The sequence below is a fragment of the Macrobrachium nipponense genome, chromosome 6 (assembly GCF_015104395.2).
Source record: "Macrobrachium nipponense isolate FS-2020 chromosome 6, ASM1510439v2, whole genome shotgun sequence".
Lineage (NCBI taxonomy): Eukaryota > Metazoa > Arthropoda > Malacostraca > Decapoda > Palaemonidae > Macrobrachium > Macrobrachium nipponense.
The window spans coordinates 97,012,319-97,029,095 of record NC_061108.1 but is presented as its reverse complement, the minus strand read 5'-3'; the positions used below and the strand labels follow the sequence as shown (position 1 = coordinate 97,029,095).

The 16,777-nt window shown below is 35.7% G+C and overlaps 1 protein-coding gene across 4 annotated transcripts in view; it reads right to left on the bottom strand.

Annotated features, from left to right (window-relative positions):
* Positions 1–379: 379 nt before the first annotated feature.
* Positions 380–16,777, bottom strand: part of LOC135216410 (nucleotide exchange factor SIL1-like) — a 131,872-nt gene continuing 115,474 nt past the window's right edge. For all 4 annotated transcript variants that reach the window (XM_064251700.1, XM_064251703.1, XM_064251699.1 and 1 more), the window contains 2 exons: positions 12,487–12,711; positions 380–6,054 (listed from right to left, as the gene is read on the bottom strand). In XM_064251700.1, coding sequence (XP_064107770.1) covers positions 5,836–6,054; positions 12,487–12,711 — 444 coding nt within the window. In that variant the 3' untranslated portion in view covers positions 380–5,835. The remainder of the gene's footprint in view (positions 6,055–12,486; positions 12,712–16,777) is intronic.

Genomic DNA, 16,777 nt, shown 5'->3' with positions numbered 1-16,777 from the left:
TTTCACTACTTGATTACAAAAGGTGCCAGAGTTCTGTACATGAAAAAGCTTGCTGTTCAACCTCTACTTCATGTTCCAAGCTTTATAAAAACACATCCAAGTCAAAGCTATTTCATTTCAGGATCGGCAGTGACAATGGACAGACAGTTTGACTCAAACTGGAGAAAATTTCCAAGAGTTTATGTGGCTACTTCTATAATAGTAAACTTCCTAGAAATGGGTAACATGTAATAAAAAATCAAGCCTAGAAATGGGTTACATGTAATTAAAATCAAAGATACATAATCTTCAATTGGGAAAGAAATCCTAAAAATTCAAAAGCCCTCTAATTACACCAAGTTTTCCTTAAAAGTTTGGTTGGTTTTAAATAAAACAAGTCTGAATAGATGAAATTTTAGAAGAATGTATAATACAATAGACAAAAACATAAATTATATCACAGTACTTGTTACAAAATATTCATGTAAAGAGTACAAAAACACTTATAACATGATCAAGACCTGAGAGTGAGTCAGCACAACAGAAATGGAGAATTCTCTATGAACACTAAACAAAAAATGGAAAAAATATGTGCTTTTAATTGTATGATGCATAACAGATTACTTCCATCTAAGTGACAGTTTCATAATAAAGAGCAATACACTTATTATTTAGTCGATGTTCTGATGAAGCCCAACATTTTAAGTACCTGCCCAAGCCCATCAATTTATCTCTTATTTTACTTGATCACAGTTGCCCCTGTCTTTCTATGAGAATGAGGACTAACATGAAAACTTGAAAATACTATATGTCTATCATAAAATACTCAAGTGTTAAGGTATAAAAAAAAAATTAACCAGATTACTGAGCTAAAAATCTGAGTTCTCTTGGGGCTGGTCATCCTAAGCAACTTAAATCACCAGTATGCTTCTAGTTGCATATACAGGCATGACTATGAACTTTTGCATTTAGTTTAAAATTTTGTATTAAAAATATTATTTTCCTTGCTGGTTTAAAAACCATCAGTTCAAGAAGTTAACCTTTGTGCTTATATATACGAAACATATTTTCTGCAGTGTTTATTTTAATGGCATTATAAAGCACAATATACTTAAACATATATAACCATGAGGCTGTTTTAAAGCCTTAAAAAATACTGTACAGTAATTATGAGAAAATCAAAAGTAATAAACCATTAGGTTATGTCAATAGCTAGAATCAAGTCAAAAACACTGTAGATAAGAATTAAGAGTAATAATTATGTAATATATTCACAAACTATCAGCAAAGAACTTTCTAAAGTCTACTAAACAGAATCTTTATCTATTAGGAGACTATATTTCTTTTTTTTTAATCAGGTACAGAGTGGAATTATGGGCCATCAATATTACAGATGTGTACTTCCAAGTACTTTTCCAAGTACTACTACACAAGATGGAATGCTCTAGAAACTTGCCCTAAAAAAGGAGATGATATAAGGCATGATGTGAAAGACCAAAATATGTCTGCTCTCTATTTAACAGACTTTACACTAATTTCAGTTCACTGCATTCAAAACACAGTTCATTCTCTTTTTCTTTATGAAAAAGATGGCTTATAATCAACAGCCTGCCCAACATGCCTACTTTAAGTTTTCCTTGTAACTCTTGCCACAAGGAAATATCCATATATGATACGATTAAAATGCTTAAAACCTTAAAATACACAAGATTAATGAGAAAAGTTTGAGTAACACATCTCAGGAAATACTAATTCTGAAATGCACTTTCAAAAGTTCATAAGCAGTACAACAAACTCCACCAAGGTTTTAAAGACCAGTTCAAAAAACTGTAAGTGGCAACATTTATTATGTCCTCCAAATATCATCAAAACTTATAAACAAGAACCCCAAGTCAAGGGTAATGCTGTAATCAATAACCTTTACAATCAAATCAGTGATCACAAACACTGCAATAATCAATTTTAGTTTTTGCTCTGAATGATAGAAAAAAAGAGAAAACCATAATGAATGGCCCTTACAAGCAAATCTATGGTCATAAATTGTACAAATACCATTGCAGATTACACAACACTAATTCTAGTTTTTATTCTGTTCATGGTAGCAGTTTGCCTTACACTCCATACCACTATTTGTAGTCATTTCTAGTCCATTGTCTTCATTTCTTACACTAAGTGAATTAAAACATTTTTCTTACAGATGTACTTCCCCACCTCTTGTGCTAACTTTAGGGAGGACTGTTATCTCAATCATGCCTCAGCATTCTCATTTAGCAAAATGGTAGAATCTCCATTCTTTCAGGTCTCCCTTGGTGGTGTCCTTGTACAGAGTAAATCAATTTTCCGGTTACAGAGGGCTTCAGTATGTGTCATCCTTGTCAAGGTCTTTTGAATTTCATATAGGGAGGCTTCCCTGTACTGATGCTGCCTACCTCCCTTCAAAGGGCATCTTCCAATGGTGATCATCAGGTGTAGCCTTGAAGATGGTGGCACTCCAGAGATTGTGTCAGCAGATATTGCATGGATGGCAGCTCCTAAACCTCTGCCTTTTACATACACATTTTACATGATTCATGGTCAGTAAAATGTACAGGGTCCTCACCACACTTGATCAAAGGGTCACATGTTAAATTATTTCTTCTTTGAGAAATTTTATTTTATTTTATTTTGCATTCGCTCTTCTCTTTTAATGAATCTTTGCCCAACCCTCTCTTCACCTGTCTTCAGAGGGAACATGCTCCCAACACTAACAAAACTTTCTGAGCTTTTCTGAACTTTCGTTCCTGCTGTTCCAGGAATCCATGAGCCTTCAAGTCAATTCTATATTGTGGTTTTCACAGATTCTCTTACTGTTTAACTAATTTTTTATGCATACTGATTTCTGCACCTCAAGGGTGCATTTCCATTAGTTTTTGCCCATCAAAAGTACCCTCAGCTTCATGAGGGACTTTTGTTTGCTTTGAAGTTTGAGGCTGTGAATCTCCTGCTTTTAACAATTAACTCTTGGAAGCTTGAGCTTGACTTGCTATTTGCCAGCACCCCCTTCCTAGTTTTTTTTTTTTTCTGTGGGTCCTTCAAATTGTGCCTCCATTGGTTATATCTTTCCGCCCATTGCAACTTTATCAATCACTTCTCCTGAGTCGCAAGAATCAAAATCTCTCAAGGCATCTCCTCATGTCAAGTTTCAAAAGATTCCTGGTCGTAAACAGATATTGCACACAAGATCTCTCTGATCAAAATCCATACCCTTAAAATTCAAGCATCCTGTTCTTCTCTGATGTCAGTTATACTGGATGCTCTCTACTTTGGCCCTAGAAAGTTTCTTTCATGTGTTTTTTATGGTTGGGGCACAGTTTTCGCAGATGTTTCTCACCAAGTCCAATTATTATAATTGGTTGTGTGCAACACGTCACAAGATTCTATTCATTCATTCTCCTGCTCATCATAACGTCACCCGCCATTGCTTGGAGTTCCCACCTTTACACTTCAGGCACTTGGTGAATGCACTAATCAGGGCTAAGTCTTTGGTTGCAGCCATTACTTATGGAAACAACCTGGCATTCTAAAGTCATCATATGCTCCACTGTCTGTCATTTTGGGAATGGATTTCTAATATCTGGATCTTCTATGCTCTTAAAAGGCTCTGCTGCTTTGTTTTTCCTCCTAAATTGTGATTCTGGCTAATTATGATTTCTGAGTTTCAAATTACATACAATCTTTTTACATAAAACATACTTCATTACAAACCAACTGATCATAATCTTTAGCGCCCTCCTACCTTCACCTCACTCATCCCAATGGAGGTTGGCAAACAGAAAATGAGATGCACAATAAAAATTACTATTAGTAAACCTACCTCAAGTTTAAAACCTCAAAGTGCTACTAAAAACCCCTACAAGAATCTTCACTCATATTTTCAACCTTCATAGGGCTTATTTAGCAAAATAAATACTGTATAGTAGCTTGGACGTGCAATAAAACTGTTCTCATAACCTAACAAAACGACCACTCCCTGCAATATCATGACATTCCTTCCGATGTAATAAAAAATACTGGCCCAATTAACCATTCCTAATGCTTAAAAGAGGTATTTTATACAAATTTATGTGCTCTTACTGAATTTTCAAGCCAATACAACAGAAATAATTTTAAATATGCAGGCATGTGTACCAATCATTATAATTTACATTTTGGGAGGTTTTATACGAATACACTGTAGTGAATATTAGAAAAAATATTCAATACAGTAATACCCTGAACTTACGCAATTCGAGTTGTGTGAATTCACAATAGCGTGAACTTTTCATTGGAACCTAACTAATTATCATATGTACCAAGATTTGTGTCACACCTGAAACTGTACCATAGAGCTGAAACCCAATGCAACTTCTTGGTAAGTGAATATCAATAAGGCAAAACTCAAGAAAAATACTCTCCCTTCTGACAATCGCATTTGTAACTGGCTATGAACACAAATTTTAGGTCACAACCATAACCTAATTCAGCAACTGACTACCAGACCTTCAATAAATACTATTTCAACACAGGGAATACTGCCAGTACACAACATAATGCTATGCTAGAAGAGCAAAAAAAAGTATGGGTTATTTGTAGTACATGGGGATATAACCCACCTTAACATGTCCAAACAATCCATAATAACATTATGTTTTTCAAAGGTCATTTATCCACAATCTGCATAACTATTCATGATCACATAAGATTTAAATTGAAGCGCAGTGAGCTCAAAATACACCATAAATCTGACAAGAAATCTACATTATTAATGATAAAAATGATTAACTACTACTATACCAAGATCTTTTGAGTTCTAATTACAATCAATTTATTTGTTTCCTTTCACAGATCTGGATTCCCTTCATCGATCCTAATTCATGTAAACACATACATAATTTTCTCTTCAGCATTCCTGTGCTGAAAATCTACTTAAAGTACGTAATTGATTGTAATCATTAATATTATTCTTAAGTCAGTAATTATAATAAGTGAAATCATTCACACTGACTACTAGTGCATGAATCCACAGACACTGCACATTTGTTAAATCTTAAAAAATCTCAAATTTGCAAAAGAATTTATAAGAAAATACAGATTGAAGTTAAAGATTTCTGAGCACATACTTATTTCAAGTTGGCCGAGTTGACAAATTATGCTTCCTCCAGGCCAAAATGTGTGGGTTATCCCTCCATCTCCCAAACCAAGACTGCATAACAAGTATGGGTTAAGTTAAGTACGTATTCTTAGTTTTACCAGACCACTGAGCTGATTAACAGCCCTCCTAGGGCTGGCCCGAAGGATTAGATATTTTTACGTGACTAGGAACCAATTGGTTACCTAGTGGGATCCAAACAACATTGTATCGGGAAATGAATTTCTATCACCAGAAATAAATTCCTCTGGTTCCGCGTTGGCCGAGGCGAGAATCGAACTTCAGACCACCGGATTAGTAGCCGAGCGCGAAATACACTCGGCCAACGTGGAACTGGGACTTAGCTAATTGTCACTTTATAATAAATATTCCATTTTCTGTTTGATCACTTTCTACAGAATAGTAATTGTTATTTTTGGCTTTCTGTAAAATGAGAGCATTTGTCTTGTACAGATTAACTAGCTGCTGACGGATCTTAAGTAAAATCATCTGTAATTCATACTGACTAGCACCAGAGCAATGCTGATAAATTTAAGGACCAACATATGTAGAGATAGTATTGGAAGCACAATTGTCAATGTACAACAGTAAAAACAGTGCTTACATCAGACCTTTGTAAATTATATTAATCAGTATTGTGCTTTGTTTGAAAGTCATAAACAGAAACCGTTGTAAGTTTGTTTAAAAAATCATAACTCCTCCTTCACATTAATATTCTTAATAAGCTTTTGAATCATTTCAGCCAAACCTCTAAAGAGCCCGTAGCCACCTTCATCATCTTGAAACTGCTCTTTATATGCTAAATCATCGTATGTATTAGCAAGATGTCTCAATAGAGGTAAAGCTTCATTAAAATGATAGCGACAAACTTCAACCATGCTATCCATTGCTGACACAACTTTGTCCACCTGTAAGATATATATACATATTTATATTCAGTACATACAATATATAAAAATAAGTAAGCTTAAACTCATAAAAAAGCTGAAACCCTCTAAATAAAAACTATGGGATCTGAACAGGCCCAAAAATATATAAAACAAAATAATTACTTAATTAGAGTAATACAAATTAAATCATTAGTCTTGAATTAAAACACACTTACCCCAAAATTATTTTTAAATAGTAATCACAAACATTAGACATATTTGTATTTATTCATAAAATGATTGCCAAGAATTTTAATAGCAGGAGTATGCCTTATTCATGTGAAGCCAGGAGATTTAAAGATGATTTTCATGAGTATGTAATAACAGGATATCGAGATATTCTTAATGATGATAATCTTATTTTAAATTCAGCTCCAAATTTAGACCTTTACCAAAATTGCATAAAAATATTAATATGTAAGTTATATAATGACTATTCATTTCACATAAAATTAATATAAATATTGGCAACTTAAACTTACTGGTTGAAAAATGAAACTGATTAAAACCATTAGAAATGTAATTATTGATACTCAAAATAACTTTGTCTGCAACATCACATTCAATGAAAAAATTTGGGGATGGTCAAATTAAAAATCTATGGATGGCCTTAAGAAAGCCAACAAGATTTTTGTTTTTATATGCAAAAAAAATAAAATATATAATCAAATTATAACTTTGTGAGGTGCAATATGATAAAAATAGTAATCCCTCAATTATCAGACAGATCTGGATTAACCCTTAAGAGCCAGGCTAAAAAATAATCAACATGCAGCACCCCAGGCCGGGTAAATTTTGAGGTCGGCCAATTTAACCCTTAAACACCGACTGGACGTATTTTACGTCAACATTTTTTGTCTCTCGGGTGCCGACTGGACGTATTTTACGTCGACATACAAAAGTTTTTTTAAAAATTCGCGGAAAAATACTTTTAGGCCTACCAGCCGAAAACTCTTGAATCACGCGCCTTGGGGGATGCTGGGAGTTCACGGATCGAGGTGTTGTTTTGTTTACAATCATTATGCAGGCGCGCAAGCGCGAATTTCTTTCTTGCCGCACTAAAAAGTATATGTGACACATCTCGGAAATTATTTCGTCACTTTGACATAATTTTTGTACCATTTTAAATTAGCCGTTACATGGAGTATTATATATGAAAATGTGTGCATTTTTATGTAGAAAACAACAAAAAATTACTCATGATTGTAGCTTTTATCAGTTTTGAGATATTTTCATATAAATAACGATAAGTGCCAAAATTTCAACCTTTGGTCAACTTTGACTCTACCGAAATGGTCGAAAAACACAATTGTAAGCTAAAACTCTTATATTTTAGTAATATTCAATCATTTACCTTAATTTTGCAACTAATTGGAAGTCTCTAGCACAATATTTCGATTTATGGTGAATTTATGAAAAAACTTTTTCCTTACGTCCGCGCGGTAACTCTTCCGAAAAAAATCATACATGCGATTGTGGTAATGTTTGCACCATTTTAAATTAGCCGTTACATAAAGTTTTATATATGAAAATGTGCGAAATTTCATGCAAAATACAACTAAAAACAACCCATGGTTGTAGCTTTTATCAATTTTGAAATATGTTCATATAAAAAATGATAAGTGACAAATTTTCAACCTTCGTTCAACTTTGACTCTACCGAAATGGTCGAAAAACGCAATTGTAAGCTAAAACGCTTATATTCTAGTAATATTCAAGCATTTATCTTCATTTTGCAACAAATTGGAAGTCTCTAGCACAATATTTCGATTTATGGTGAATTTATGAAAAAAATAACATTTTCTTTACGTCCGCGCGGTAACTCTTCCGAAAAAATCATACGTGCGATTGTGGTAATGTTTGCACCATTTTAAATTAGCCGCTACATAAAGTTCTATATATGAAAATGTGCGCAATTTCATGAAGAATACAACTAAAAATAATTGAAGGTTGTAGCTTTCCTCATTTTTTAAATATTTGCATATAAATCACAATAAATAGAAAAAACCACGTTCAGTCAACTTTGACTCTACCGAAATGGTCGAAAAACGCAATTGTAAGCTAAAACTCTTACAGTCTAGTAATATTCAGTCATTTATCTTCATCTTGAAACAAATTCGAAGTCTCTAGCACAATATTTAAATTTATGGTGAATTTAAAAAAAAACTTTCCTTCCCTCCGTGCGCGGATTCTCCGCCACAAATCTCCGAAATGTGTACGTCCCATTCTCGGAATATTTGCTCCGTTTCATATTAGGCATTTCATAGAGTTTTATATATGAAAATGTGCGCAATTTTATGTAAAATAAAACTAAAAATATTTGAAAGTTGTAGCTTTTCTTATTTCCGAAATAATTGCATATAAAAAAATATATATATAAAAAATTTGACATTCGGTCAACTTTAACTCGTCAGATATGGTCAAAAACTGCATTTGTAAGCTAATATTCTTATAGTATAGTAATATTCAATCATTTGTCTTCATTTTGAAAGAAATTGGAAGTCTCTAGGACAATATTTAGATTTATGGTGAATTTTTGAAAAAAATATTTGTTTACGTCTGCGCGTTACGAATTCATGCATTATTTTGTGATAATATTTTCTCTGTGTTGCTTTTATCGTTTTACAATGTGTTATATACCAAAATGATTGCAATTTAGTGTACATTACAACGAAAAAAAAGTAACTTGTTACCTTTAACTGTTTTGCGCACAGCGCGATTTGAATACAATTATATATGAAATTTCGTTTTTGAGCTATCATATATCGCATTATTTATATATGATAATGATAATTTTTTTCGTTTCTGATGGTTGCATACTAAACTTCAGACAATGACAAAAAAAGGAGCCCAAAATAAACTCTTAATCTTGAAAACTAAGCACGCTGTGATTTTTTGAAAAAAATATTTTTTCCGCTTCTGAAACACCTCCGGCACACGGGAGACATTTTTTTTTTTACCGCTTCAGAGTTTAAGGGTTAAGAAAAAACACATCAATGGAAAAAGGAAGATATACAAATGCACAATGTGTAAGAAAAAAATTCTAAAAAATTGGCCCTACCTTCTATGAGAAGTTGAAAATTACTATTTACAATCCTTTGTGGGGCCTCTTTTACAAGACAATTGTAAATCTTACCAGGTTATACATGTTTTTTCTAATAAATAAATTTATATTTTATTTTGTAAAATCATAATTACAGCTCATACAATATCAAAACATAATAAATTCTGAGTATACCTATAAAATGTTTACGTAAATTTATTTAGATCAAATTATAACGGACATACTATCATAACTAAAACCAACAATAACCCCTGGGTATATTTATGAGCAAATATGTAATAAGACGTCAAGTGAAAGAGAGGCAGTACTTGCTCCCTTGAAGTCAAGATCACAACTAGCTCATGAGCCACCTGCTTTTTTATTTTAGCCAGTCTAAAAGTTGCCATTAGTGAATTTATGGGCTATAAAGTACTAATGGAAAATATTCTCCCTGACTGATACCTTCAAATCGATGGCACATAATACTGATGCTTATATGACTGGATCCATCCACCACCCAAAACCTGTTATTGCTACTTATATGAGGGGATACTCAATATACTTATAAACAACAACCATCACACTTTAAACTAAAAATTTGATGCAAAAAGCAATTAACTAGCTTACTTTCCCCTATCTGTAACATAATACATATACTTTAAAGATACGCAGTGAAAAAAAGCAACACCCCTTTTTCTCTCACACATAACACACAATATGGTAGGTGTGCTACATAATGTACACTAACATGGGTATTACTTTCTTTTTCCTATTTTGCCAAATTAAATAACACTTAAAATAACATTCTCTCTCTAAATTACCTGTAAGCCAAAACTCAAAACATTGGCCAGACAAAAGGACTCTGGCTAGCTAATGCTATTTTTGAAGGACAGGACTTTGACATCTCCAAACTGCATTAATTTTTGCCTCTGACCTTCAGTTTTGTGACGCCAGTGCGATTTATCCCAAAAACAACCATTTTTCAAATTCTATCTCCTCCCTTGATACTTAATATTAAGACCTGAGATTACTACATTTGATTGTCCTAGTATAATGACTTTCTAAGTTATATACCAAATTTCAATGCTCTAGCTTTAAAACTAAGAGAGAAGACAGTATTTGAAGGTCAATACGTACAAGTTTTGAGATACAGGCATTCAAAGTTTTTCTTTGTATTTTTACAAAGACAATGTTAATAATCATGATTATTATGAATTTTATATTCCTTTTTAGGTATTAATAAACCAAAACTATTTTATCATAATTTAATCATAAATGAAGATCCCTTTGGTCAAAGACTGCGAGGTCTTTCAACTTGAGGTCCTTTACTTTGCAGACATACATAAGAACAAGAGTGTACAAGGATGGGTCGTATAAATGATAGATAGAGATTATAAAGAAAATAAGTACCTAGAATCCAATACACCTGGAGAATTAGTAACCTTCCCTCCCCAAACAAAACAGGGGTACAATTTAATCTTTTTGTAAACCTCTTAAATTGTACCCCTGCTTTGTTTGGGGAGGGAAGGTTACTAATTCTCCAGGTGTGTTGGATTCTAGGTACTTATTTCCTTTATAATCTCTATCTATTATTTATACAACCCTTCCTTGTACATTCATGGTCTTATATATGTCAGTTTGGTAAGTAAAGGACCTCTAGTTGAAAGATCTCGCAGCACTCCATTGTTTCACTTTCCTTCGTGGCTTCTACCTTGATTTATGTATTCATCACATTCCAAATTTTTGTGATTCAGTCATACATGTTATAGTAGCTTATTTGTATGTAGGTGTTTCTTAGTTCAGTATAGGTTTCTCTCTCTCTCTCTATCTGCATTGTGAATGTTTATGTTATCACAAGTTGCAGTACAGTAATATCCTCCAACAAAATAAAAAAAAATTAAACATGTTATGGGTTGTACATATGAATTTCTTAGTGCAGTATCTCACACACACACACAAACACTCTTGCATTGTGAATGATTATTTTATTACAAGTTACAGGGCAATAATATCCTTTAATAAAATGTGAAAAAACAAACATGAAAAAACAATGTAAAAGCTCTAACGGAATCAAACAACTGCCTTACTCTCTCCACCCACCCCGCACAGCATTCCCACACCCTCCCCAACCCAGGAAACTTCTTTCTTAGCCACTCTCCCCCCTCTGCATGATTATTCCTGTGAACAGTGTTATTAATGATTCTCTCTCCCCTTCCATCCTGCCAGCCTTCTGACCCTCCACTCTCCTCCCCTGGAAATAATTTCACAAGCCTCCAATCCCTCTCAAGAACCTTTCTCAGTCACTTTATAAGATAAAGCAATGTTATTAACACTTCTTTAAATGCATGCAGCACTGCCAACCATCAGAGCGAGGGTTTTTCAATTTTTAATTTAATTTTTATATATAATATCCATACTATATGTCTTTGCTCCCAGGGGTCTAGATCAGTGTTTCTTAAAGTGTGGTCACCGGAATGTTCCAAGGGTCCATGGAATGTTCCAAGGGTCCGTGGAATGTTCCAAGGGGTCCACAGGATAATTTGGTCATTGGTCTCAGATAAATTTTATGCCAAAACACGGCTTAAAAACAATTGTGGCCAAAACGTCCTAAATTCCTATTTTTGTACCACCAAATACTCTTGGCTTCTGACAATGGCGCTCGTCAAATTAGAATGGGTGCAATTTAACAACTTTGTAGAAGGCAGTGGTATTTATGATCAGGTAACAATATACTGACTGCGACTGAAGCTCAGCAGACTGGAACCAGATATTCCAATAGTAATGAATCAACAAAAACAGTAGCATTCATCGCATTAAGTACGGTTCAAGATGTGAGGAGGAAACATTGCTGTTAAGTTCACTAAAATGTGTGGGCAAAACTTCAAAATTAATAATGTTTTGAAAGTTATTTCAAGTCAAATGTAAACATTTATGTTGAAGATAAGCCATTAATAAATAATTCAGTAGCAATTTTAGTACTATATACTATACCCTAAAAACACTTATAAACCCAAGAGGGAAATTATCATAATAAGGGGTTCGCTGCACAAGAATGCTTAAGAAACACTGGTCTAGATAACAGTGAGTTACGAAAAGGTGAACATGTATGCTAAACTAAAATGTCATATAAGTACTACTACTAAATTTACATTTACTGTACAACAATCTCAGTAAATTGCATTAATAATGTAATCATAATTATTATGTAAGAGACAAAAAGTTAATAGACAAAAAGTTAAGAGTAACTGGATCATTCAAAATAATAGTAAAATACTAAAATCAATTTGGTCGTGAACAGTAATCCACTAGATCCTGGTAATTTAATGCATTTTTCAACCAAAAATAAAATACAAAGTAAAAAGTACTACCGTATCATGATCCGGCCGTAGAGGCAGTTCATTTCTTAATGCAGCTCCCATATCATAACGACGATCCCGTCGATCAAAAGAGGCAGCAGTTAACAGAGAAGACACAGCAGGGCACCAACCTCCAATAGCAAGTTGCTCAGTAATATCAAGACGATTCAGTTGTTGTAAACGTTCCCCTTCAGCTTCAGCCCTTTCCATCAAAAGATCATGAACTAAAGACACAACCTGTAAAACAAAATATCAACATTGTACTAGTATAGCTTTTGCGTATTCCATATTGAATCAAATCCAAAACCAAACATTCTTGCACCCAACCTGGTAACTTGGAATTCCTCAACGAGATACAAACATAAACTGTGCTACAAGAAATGGTTCCGCCTTTTTCTCTAATAAAAAGAGGACCTGAAGATCTTTCAGAAGTTCTGCCCAGATGAGATTTTAATGTAACGATAGGACACAATGATGGGTCCTGTGGGAGAGGTACAATCTTCCACGGAGACCACGTGTTTTGTGAGTCTATTCTTTGGTAGGAATTTCCGATCTGCGGAGAGCAGAACTTCTCCTGACGGGAGGAAATCAATGTGATTTGGTTCTCTAGAGAGAGCCCAGTTCAGATATTCTGGCGCCTGGGGCCAGGCTCATTAAAAATAATGTTTTCCTGAGAAGGGTTATATATGAGCATGATTCATTATCAGTATCTGAGGCCAACTTGAGTACATTGTTTAAAAACCAGGAGACCGTGTGAGGACGGTCCACGTGTCTCAGACAAGCAAATGCTCGGGGGATAGACAAAAAGTAAGAATCTGTCAAATCAATATTAAAGCCGAACTGAAATATCTTTCTTAAGGCAGATTTAGTCGTAGTAATGGTACTAGCGGCTAGGCCTTTTTCGAACAGAGTTCTAAAGAATGAAATTGCCAGATTCGTAGTCATCTTATGGACATCGGATTCTTTTAGAAAGATGGCCAACTTCCTCGCTGCTGAATCATACTGCCTGGGTGTTGATTCTCTTTTGTTTGACTCCTCGAACAGGATGTTTAGTGGGTCAATACTAGCATCCTTCTATGCCGCAAACTTCATGAAGTCCATAAAGTTAGGTCATTTAGAATTCTTGAGGAAGATGACACAGTCCGAGATTGTACTATTTGAGTCAGTTTTGGGTTGGGAATCCGTCTGGCATGGAGATTCAACTCTAGTAAAGAGGAAACCAATTGCTCTTTGACCAGTTGGATGCTACCAATGCTACCTGTCCTGTGAAAGATCTGAGTTTGTGCAGAACTTTCATCAACAGGTTTACTGGCGGAAACAGGTAAATCTTCTACCAATTGTTCCAGTCTACGGACATCACATCTGTGGCGTGAGCTAGAGGATCTAGATTGGGAGCCACATAACACGGAAGATTGTGATTGGACTCCGTGGCGAACAGGTCTACCTGAAGGCCGGGGATTTGTTGGCAAATCCAAAGGAATGATTTTGTGTCTAAGGACCACTCCGACTCCAGTTGTTCTGGATAGAGTCTGTAATGACATTTCGTACTCCTGCCAGGTGAGTAGCTGACAGGTGCCAATGATTTTTCGTTGCTAACGAAAATATCGCATCACATGATTTATTTTGCTCGACTTGGAGGCCCCTCTGTTAATGCAATGAACTATCACTGCGCTGTCCGAGACTAGTCTTACATGAATGTTCTTGACTGGAGCTAGTCGTTTCAAGGTCAGAAAAATGGCCATTGCCTCTAGGACATTGATGTGGAACTGGCGGAATGTTTTCAACCATGTTCCTTGAAATTGTAGTGGTACTGATTTGGAGAGACTCCGGACTTCTGTCCATGGACGGATCTTTTCTTTAATATCGGCGGAATCAATTAGATTTTGTCTCTTAACTTGTTGTTGGCTCTTTTCCGCCAAACCCGATTGATATCTTTCAGTCTGGCTTTCAACAGAACATTTGTTATTGAGGCAAACTGAAGAGAACCTAGAATTCTCTCTTAGGTACGACGAGAAGCCCTTTTGTTCTTGAGGAATTGTCTCATAGCTTTCGCTATCTCTCTGTGCTTTTTTGGTGGGAGATAGTTTGTGTGTAGTTAGGTCCCATTGAATTCCCAACCATTGAAAGCGAGACGCCAGAATGAGGCGGGACTTTTCCTTGTTTATCTGGAAACCCAGGTATTCTAGGAATTCTATTACTTTGGCTGTTGCCTTGCAACATTCCTCGTCGTTGGTTGCCCAAATGAGCCAGTCGTCTAGGTAAGCTAATAACATTACCCCTTGAGCTCTTAGTTCTTGAACTACTGTCTCTCCTAGTTTGGTGAATATTCTGGGTGCTATGTTGAGCCCAAATGGCATGACTCTGAAAAAGTAAGCTTATTTTCCTAGTTTGAAGCCTAGGTATGGAGAGAAGTTTCTTGCTATTGGTACATGATAGCAAGCGTCTGTAAGATCGATAGAGGTGGTGATGACCCCACGGGGAAGTAAGGTCCGCACCTGCGAGATGGTCAGCATGCGAAACTTGTCGCATTGAATGTAAGAGTTGAGACGGGACAGGTCCAGAATCACTCTGTTTGTCCGAGTCCTTCTTCGGAACACTGAACAGACATCCTTGAAATTTCAGGCAACTGACTTTCTTTATTGCTTTCTTTTGAAGAAGATCTTTGGCATAGTCTAGCAGGTCTGTCGTTGGAGTCTGGTGAAAACTGACTGGTGGAGGCCCTTTCTTCCATTTCCACCCCAGACCTTTCGATACAATACTGTAGGCCCATGGACTGAAGGTCCAATGGTCCCGGGAGAGAAACAGTCTCCCGCCCACCTGCAGAGTTTCACTGACTGGTTGAGGTCTTACTTCCTCTGCCTCCTCGGAAGCCTCTGCATCTAGAGCCAGCTCTCTGTCGGAAGGCACCTCTGGCTCTGCTACTCCTTGCATGCCTATTGAAGCCTCGAAATGCCCCTTGTGATTCAAAGGAGGCGTTGAAAGCTGGGGAAGTTACAAGAGCGGCCAAACTCGAAGGCTGTTGAGTCGGTTGACTCTGTAGCAGAACAAACTGTTGTTGTGGCTGAGCCTTGGATGTCGAAGGCTTGTTGATCTGGGAGACAGGAACTGCTTGCATTACTGTCTGAGGCTGAGAGGACTGGAAAGGCTGGAACTTTCTAGGCCTCTTCCTACCTTTGGATTGTGGTCTGGGGGTCTCAAACTTCCTTTTGAAGGGAAGTCCCCAACGGACACGAAGGTTCTGGTTAGCTCTAGCCGCCTCACTGAGGACGCTGTTAACCATGTCCTCAGGAAAGAGGTTGGCACCCCAGATCGACGCCTTTATGAGCCTGTTCAGCTCATGCCTGATTGAAGCATTAGCAAAGACATGCTTCCTGCAGGTTCGTCTAGCCACTATAAAAGTCATACAGGTCTGTTCGAAAAGCCTGTAATTGTGACTTGTCAGGACCCGGAACAGAGGCTAATCTGCTAAGACCGTAGCCATCAACTCTGCAGTGGTGACTGAGTTAACCCTTAAACGCCGATTGGACGTATTATAAGTCGACATAAATTGTCTGTGGGTACCGATTGGACGTATGGTACGTCGATATAAAAAGTTTTTTTTTAAATTCGCGGAAAAATACTCATAGGCCTACCAGGCAAAAGCTTTTGAATCACACGCCTTGGGGGATGCTGGGAGCTCACGGATCAAGGCGTTGTTTTGTTTACAATCGTTACCCAGGCGCACAAGCGTGAATTTCTTTCTTCTCACACTAAAAAACATCAGCGACACATCTCAGAAATTATTTCGTCACATTGACATAATTTTTGCACCATTTTATATTAGCAGTTACATAGAGTATTATATATAAAAATGTGCGCAATTTCATGTAGAATACAACTAAAAACAACTCATGGTTGTAGCTTTCATCAGTTTTGAAATATTTTTATATAAATAACGATGTGACAAAATTTCAACCTTCGGTCAACTTTGACTCTACCAAAATGGTCGAAAAACGCAATTGTAAGCTAAAAAATCTTATATTCTAGTAATATTCAATCATTTACCTTTATTTTGCAACAAATTGGAAGTCTCTAGCACAATATTTCGATTTATGGTGAATTTATGAAAAAACTTTTTCCTTACGTCCACGCGGTAACTCTTCCGAAAAAATCATACGTGCGATTGTCATAATGTTTGCACCATTTTAAATTTGTCGTTACATAAAGTTTTATATATGGAAATGTGCACAATTTCATGTAGAATACAACAAAATACAATTCATGGTTGTAGCTTTTATCAGTTTTGAAATATTTTCATATAAAT